The following is a 7,907-nucleotide window of genomic DNA, read 5'->3' as shown; positions in this document are numbered from 1 at the left end:
ATGTATTTAGCTTTATAATTTCAAACTCATGTTTTCCTCAGAGTGTTTTTATTTATAATACACAGACATCTATATTTCCTAACATCAACAAATCACTGTGAATGAGAGCCGTCTGCAGCAGTGAAATGGAAAGTGGCGTATCAATAATTCTGGGCAGCACTGTGTATATCGTCAGTATACAGCATCCCAATCAGGCACTATTGGAAATATACAGTAACCACAATAATAACACAACCTCAAAACTTACTTTATTATCAGCAATCTCAGTGTGCTGGTAAAACTACAAGAAACTCTGTCGCGTAGACAGACCTTTTTTAGTGCCTTCTTCACTGTACAGCTGTGGCCAAAAGTTTAGCATCACCCTATAGAATGAACTCATCTTGCTTCATAAAGTCGAATGAAACCTGCTGAATAATGTTAATGAATAATATACCGCTTTGTAGTTTTCCAGACGCTTAACACAGTAATTCTGACTGGTTTTGAAGCTACGGCAGATATCATGAGTACTGATTGATTTTTTTTCTTCCCCTCCCCAGATAACATGATGGAGCTGGGAATGGGCAGCGACAAGGCGGCCCAGGACCTCCAGTACAGCGGCTCCTTCCAGCCCAACCGCAGCGGCCAGACAGTCACCTACCTGGGCAAGTTTGCCTTCGACACCCCCCCTGCGAGCGGGCTGGGGGGCTCGGGCTGGGGCTCGGACAACAACATCATCAGCCTGGTGAGCGCGGGGATCCTGGGGGTGTCTCCCTCCCCCGGAGCCCTCAGCACACACACCTCCTCCCCCGCGGGCCAGGCCTCGGAGCTGGAGCAGGTGTATGGCACCCCGCTGCCCCCTTACTCCAGCTGCAGCGATATGTACCAGGATCAGGTCTCCTTCCACAGCCCCCCGACCACAACCGCGCTGCCTTACTCCAGCGCAGAGTACCACCCGGCCAAGCCTGCCATGGACAGCAACCTGTTCTCCATGATCCCGGACTACAACCTCTTCCACCACCAGGGGGAGGTAAGCGTCATGGAGCACAAACCCTTCCAGAGCATGGACCCCATCCGTATTAACCCGCCCCCCATCACCCCACTGGAGACTCTCAGAGCTTTCAAAGATAAGCAGCAGGTCCACCCGGGCTATGCAGGTGGGCAGCACCACCAGCACCACCATCCTTCCCAGCACCATCAACCTCCACCGACACTCACCCTGAAGCCCATCCGCCTCCGGAAATACCCCAATCGGCCCAGCAAGACCCCCGTCCACGAGCGTCCCCACGCCTGCCCAGCTGAAGGGTGCGACAGGCGCTTCTCACGCTCCGATGAGCTGACCCGCCACCTGCGCATCCACACGGGCCACAAGCCGTTCCAGTGTCGCATCTGCATGCGTTCCTTCAGCCGCAGCGACCACCTGACCACCCACATCCGCACCCACACCGGCGAGAAGCCCTTCGCCTGCGAGTTTTGCGGCCGCAAGTTCGCCCGAAGCGACGAGCGCAAGCGGCACGCCAAGGTGCACCTCAAGCAGAAAGACAAAAAGCTGGCGGAGAAAACAGCTGCCGCAGGCGGCCACGGTTCCCCTCCGGTCTCCTGCAGCAGCTCCTTGACGGTGACCACATGTGCGTAAAACTGGACTGAAGCGGGAAGTGACACTGCACATTACTGCAAAGGGTCCCCCGTTGCACCAACCTCACCTGGTATTTTCTCTTTGGAAGAAAAAAAAAATGGGACTCGCAGCTTGTTTTTTTCTATTGTTTGTTTGTTTTGAAGCTGGACTGTTTTTGTGTTTGTGGCGTTTATTCCACACGACGTGGGTCTTGCTGCCCTGACCCATCGCGGGCAGGGGAGAGAGAGAGAAAGAGAGAGAGTGCTGGGCTCGTGGGACACTGCAGTGCAAACGTGCCGTCAATGATGTTCCTTTAAAACCAGTCTGATTCCAGACGGTCTTTAGCAGCGAATCCAGATTGAAAAAAATGCACTTATAGAAACCAGAATGGGGGAGGGGTATGGGATGGGCTACTTTTGGTGGCCCTTCAATATTTCATTATTTGTTTTGAGTTTTTACTTTGCAAAGCTGTCTTTTAAAAAAAATAAAAACACCAACAACAATGAACTGCTTGTAGGCGCTAAAGATTGGGGCTTTGCTGTCGGGACGTTTGCCTTTGACGGCTGCTTGAGTCAGTTCAACCAGTTTTGTATCTGATTTCACTACAGCTTATATATTAAAAATGCAATTGTGCCAAAAAAGAATCTGACTTTAGCAAGTGTTCAGTGGGAATGTCAAAGGGCCCTTTTCAATGCAGCCCAGTCTTTCGCAATGTTGTTGATTATGATCCTAGATTTTTAGTTTATTTCTGAAGAATTCTAAAGTTGACAAACCCTCTAAAGGAGTTGTAATCTTGGAAGGTGATCGGGGTGGGACCATGCCCAACACAGCCGATCCAAAAAGTACAAGAAACAGCTTTAGAATTCTGTAGCATATATTATGGTATCCGAAAGCATGCATACCGGAGACAGATTATTGAATTTATCAGGAAGATCAGGAAACGAAACGGCCATTCTTAGCTTTTCTCCATGTGGGATATTAAGCACTTTTTTTATACAGAACGGTACAGTAAATTTGCCCAAATTAACAGCAATTTTGTTTCAGGTGACAGTACTTTGTCATGCTGGAGTTAATTGAATAACTGGTGCATGTCATCCAAGTTCTGCAATATTCCTACAGTTCCAAATATTACAGAACTATATCATTCTATTCAACAGTACTCAAGTACAAGTTCTTTATAGAATTCTGTCCAGAAGTAATTGAGATCTGTACTGTTTTTGAAAATAACGCAGGGGTGTAAGACTCTGGCTTGAGGGTGTCTTGCCACATCGCTAAAGTTTTAATACCACAGGGAGTTTAACACCCATGTAAACTTTTAGAAACAGAATGTAAAGCAGCAGCTGCCGTTTCCAGTGTTAAGTTTTGTTTTTATATAGACTGAATGTATATAGATTTTATTAAAAGAGGGAACACTTTCTGTAAATATAAGAGATTGTAGTGCAATTCAGTAGTCCAGTTTGCACAGAGAGATACTTTCTTCTGCCTGTTACCGGCTTACGCACGCTGGGTAGCGATCGCTGGGACTCGAGGTAGTGATTTGATGTCTTGTTTTAGGGTTGTGGAGCTTTGAGACAGTGACACTCTGATAACGTCACATCTGAGACCCTGCAGTAGAATCTTGCAATGTTCAAACATGTTCAATATTTAAAAGACATGGGCCAGACCTAAGAAAATGAAACAAAACTAATAACAATTTAACTCTTTTTTTTTTTTTTAAAAGCAATCTGACAGAGTAAACTCCCGGCTCCCAGTGTTTTGAAGCATGCTGTTAAGAGTATATTGCTGGAAGGCTCTTCATATCTGGGTGACTTAACCCTACAGTAAAGCCATAGGCTGGCTTGTCTTTTCAGCCTCTGTCACTCTAAAAAGCTCCAGCTCTTGCATAGCGACATAATTTGGAAAGTTTTAGTCGATTGGTATCTTGGTATCTTCTTCATTGCATTAAACGTGTTACAATATTATACTGATGCAATATTTTTGGGAATGCAACCTACATACAATAGATGTATGTTAGTGTTAAAGTCAGCAGATTATCCAGTCCAAATTGGACTAATGCTTGAATTAAATGGATAATCCTACTTCTACCCTAATGTGCAGTTTATATATATATATATATATATATATATATATATATATATATATATATATATATATATATATATATGGATGTTATTATCTTTTGGTATTGAAGCAGGGGAAGCATCAGAATATATATATATATCTATATATATATATATATATATATATATATATATATATATATATATATATATATATATATATATATATATATATATATATTATAATGTGGATTTTTTTTTGCTTTAGTTTTGCTCGCTGGGTTTGAGGAGAGCCTGGGGACAGTTTTAGGAAGCACGGGTTTAAAGATGGGCTGCTGCAAGAGGTTGAGAAGTTGAGTTTGCTGCTGGGTACGCTGCACTCACATCCAGTCACGGTACTCCATCACTCCAAAAGGGTTCATTTAGAGTCTCTGTAACTCTCTAGAAAGCACGCTCCCATTGGCTAAACAGGCAGATACAAATACCCCCCCCCCCCCCCTCGCCCTCCCCTGACCCGGCTGGCCTCTATATACACACCCTGCAGCAGATACAACGCCACTAGAGAGTCCGCTGGTGGAAAGTTCAGCAGTAAAGTCTCTCAAGATTTCCTTTTGTTTCGTGTTCTGGGATGCTGGCCGCGCAGTAGTTTTGGCAAACGTCCATTCCTTCTCCAATTAGTGCGGAACTCGAGATTTGGAGCAGACCTTTCAAAGCTCCCGGCAGATGCCACCGATGCAGGTTACATTTAAAACAAGCAAACATCTTTTTTTTTCAGATTCAAATGTAATGCGATTCCAGCGCCGGTTTCCACAGACTGTATATTATTAACATCCGACAGTAAACTTTTGAAACAAACACGCAGTATGTTTGATTGATGTGTCAGCAAAAGCGACACCATGCTGTAGTTTGGGTTCAAACTCAAACTGTGTTGTAACATCTTAAGAGGGGCGTTTTAATAAATTAAAATCAAAGAAAAACCTTTAGTCGCTCATCTCGTTTTTAAAAGTTGAAATGCGCTTTCTATGTATATTTCAGCTTCAATTATGTTCTGCTCTGCTGAGTAACGTCGTGTTACTAATTGCTGTATGCGCAGGAGGTGAATTTGTCTTTTTAAGTTTGAGAACGTCATTAAACTCAAGTTACCCAGCTTGGATAAATAACCCCACTGTGTACAGAAATATTCAATAAAATGAACGGCTACAGAGAAGAAGAAAAAACTGTGTGTCCTTAATCAAACATATTAAAATGGGTTTATTTGATGGATCTTTTGATATGTTAGAATTGCATACAGGATGTTATATCAATTTACTGTCCGACGACCACCCTGCCGTTCTGACCTTGAGTGGGTTTAAATAATTTGGTATCTTACTCCTCACTCTGAACTGTATTTTTTTTACAACATTTAATTAAAAAACAATATTTAAATAATAGAGTTTGTCGTTAACATCGGATGCAAACGCACATACAAGCCACCTGACACTCATCTTTGATCCATTTGAAATCATAAACTAGGACCTAGCTATCGTGGTGAAAGGCCTATATTTGGGGCCAAGTTGTGTTTTAAAAGCTGACCCTTGATGGGATATGACTGGATTGTGCACTGCAGCATTTATTAAATGATTGTACGTTATTACTAACCTCCTGTGTGCTTCACAGCCCCTGGGTGTGGTTCTACCTGGCCGGTTTTAAGTTGTCTTGTTCATCATATAACACGAGGATTTGATCACAACTTTATTGGCGTCCTCTTCATGTACCGTTGAGTTGCATGCCACTGCACGAAAACTGTCACGTTTCTAAAAAAATAAAATAAAAAAATAAATAATAATAATAATAATAATTATAAAATAAAACTGGGCTTTAAACTTTTGCCTTTGACTTCGAAAGCCAAAAGGTTTGTACTGTTTTTTTCTGCATGAAAAAAAAGTGTAGTTTATGGTACGTGAATATCAAACAACAAAAACTATTATATATATATATATATATATATATATATATATATATATATATATATATATATATATATATATATATATATATATATATAATGTGCAGGCTTTAACAAACCTGGGGGAACGATATTTTTTAGAAAAAAAAGTTTTTTGAATAAAGACTTTGAAGAGAAGAAAAAAAAGAGAATTGTAATATATTTTGTGGATGTTTTTATTTCATTGATTTTTTTCTATTACCTTATACTAAGGTATACTGTGCTTAATTACAATGATTATTATTATTATTATTATTATTATTATTATTATTATTATTATTATTATTATTATTTTGTGGAGGTGAGTTTTTCGCCCATGTTTCCTGGGCTCATTTTGTTTGTTGCAATGCAAGTGTTTTTGGTATTAATGCATAACGCATTTGAATGACAATATGTATTGTTGTACCATTTTCACTGTGAGCAAAACCAGAAAACTAAGACAGTAAATATATTGTGTTGCTGACAATCACCTTGCTGTCCGCGTCTGATTTGTCTGGCTTTCCTCCCTTTAGGATCCTGGACTCTCAAATGCAGTTTTTACTCCAGGCCTGTGTATTTGAAAGAGCAGGATTTCACATGAATGTTACAACACTGGGACATGAACAACCTAAGAGTGCTTAAGAAGCTTTCAACGATATCCCTTCATAACATCGCTCCCTGCCAAACATGAAAGACTGCTGCTAAAACACAGCTTCTGTTTCAGAGGAACCAAAGTGTGCTGCTGCAGTCCATTAACATATACATGACATTTTAGAACATTTATAAATAGTAATAATAAATAAATAAATAAATAGATAAATAAATAAATAAATAAAATAAACAAACAGTTTTAAAACACAGTGCTCAAACATCAAAGCTTTGCAAAACTGCACCTTCACAAGAAGAGGCTCCATACATTATGAAATACATTAATAAGAGACTAGTCGACCTATTGATTAGTTTTACCATACAACTCAGGGGTGTAGCTAGGAATAGATTTTTACTGAGGCAAAAATCTAATTTTTGTCTACCCACGTCCCCTGCATATCCTGTTCATGAAGCCTGGAGACTATTAATTCAAACTACAAAGCAATATAACTCTTTTGACCCAGTGAGCCACCTTGGATGATGTTTGAAATTTCATGACACATATTTTTTTTAAACAAATCTTCCAACAAAAACAACACCAACCTAAAATGACTCTATTCACCGCTGGGACTGGTAAGACTGGTGCTGACACTGCTGGGACTGGTAAGACTGGTGCTGCTACTGATGGGACTGGTAAGACTGGTGCTGACACTGCTGGGACTGGTAAGACTGGTGCTGACACTGCTGGGACTGGTAAGACTGGTGCTGACACTGCTGGGACTGGTAAGACTGGTGCTGACACTGCTGGGACTGGTAAGACTGGTGTTGACACTGCTGGGACTGGTAAGACTGGTGCTGACACTGCTGGGACTGGTAAGAATGGTGTTGCTATTGCTGGGACTGGTAAGACTGGTGCTGACACTGCTGGGACTGGTAAGACTGGTGTTGCTATTGCTGGGAATGGTAAGACTGGTGCTGACACTGCTGGGACTGGTAAGACTGGTGTTGCTATTGCTGGGACTGGTAAGACTGGTGTTGCTACTGCTGGGACTGGTAAGACTGGTGTTGCTACTGCTGGGACTGGTAAGACTGGTGCTGACACTGCTGGGACTGGTAAGACTGGTGCTGACACTGCTGGGACTGGTAAGACTGGTGCTGACACTGCTGGGACTGGTAAGACTGGTGCTGCTACTGCTGGAACTGGTAAGACTGGTGTTGCTACTGCTGGGACTGGTAAGACTGGTGTTGCTACTGCTGGGACTGGTAAGACTGGTGCTGACACTGCTGGGACTGGTAAGACTGGTGCTGACACTGCTGGGACTGGTAAGACTGGTGCTGACACTGCTGGGACTGGTAAGACTGGTGTTGACACTGCTGGGACTGGTAAGACTGGTGCTGACACTGCTGGGACTGGTAAGACTGGTGCTGATACTAGTACTAAGACTGATCGGACTGCTGAGACTGTATGATGCCACGATTAAAAACACTGATGTAGAAGGCTTTACTTTAAATAGAGAATGCCAATCCTCCGATGGCCGGATCTATCGAAACGCTGTAACACCTCCTCCCAGAACATGGCTCTGTGGACATAGAGCAGGGCAAAGCCATTCAGGCTATATTCACGCATACTGCTGCGAGAGCAGCCAGACATATGGAAAGGATGCACTCAGTTCAACCCTTTCGGACCCGAGGAATCCGTTTGCTG

General features: G+C 42.4%; 1 protein-coding gene across 1 annotated transcript in view; it reads left to right on the top strand.

The window, feature by feature from the left end:
• Positions 1-3,692, top strand: part of LOC117397852 (early growth response protein 3) — a 7,365-nt gene extending 3,673 nt beyond the window's left edge. Inside the window, exon 2 of the mRNA XM_033996768.3 lies at positions 537-3,692. Coding sequence (XP_033852659.1) covers positions 537-1,612 — 1,076 coding nt within the window. The 3' untranslated portion in view covers positions 1,613-3,692. The remainder of the gene's footprint in view (positions 1-536) is intronic.
• The last annotated feature ends 4,215 nt before the right edge of the window (positions 3,693-7,907 follow it).

Source organism: Acipenser ruthenus, chromosome 46, assembly GCF_902713425.1.
Source record: "Acipenser ruthenus chromosome 46, fAciRut3.2 maternal haplotype, whole genome shotgun sequence".
Taxonomy (NCBI): domain Eukaryota; kingdom Metazoa; phylum Chordata; class Actinopteri; order Acipenseriformes; family Acipenseridae; genus Acipenser; species Acipenser ruthenus.
This window is presented reverse-complemented; position numbering and strand designations above follow the sequence as displayed.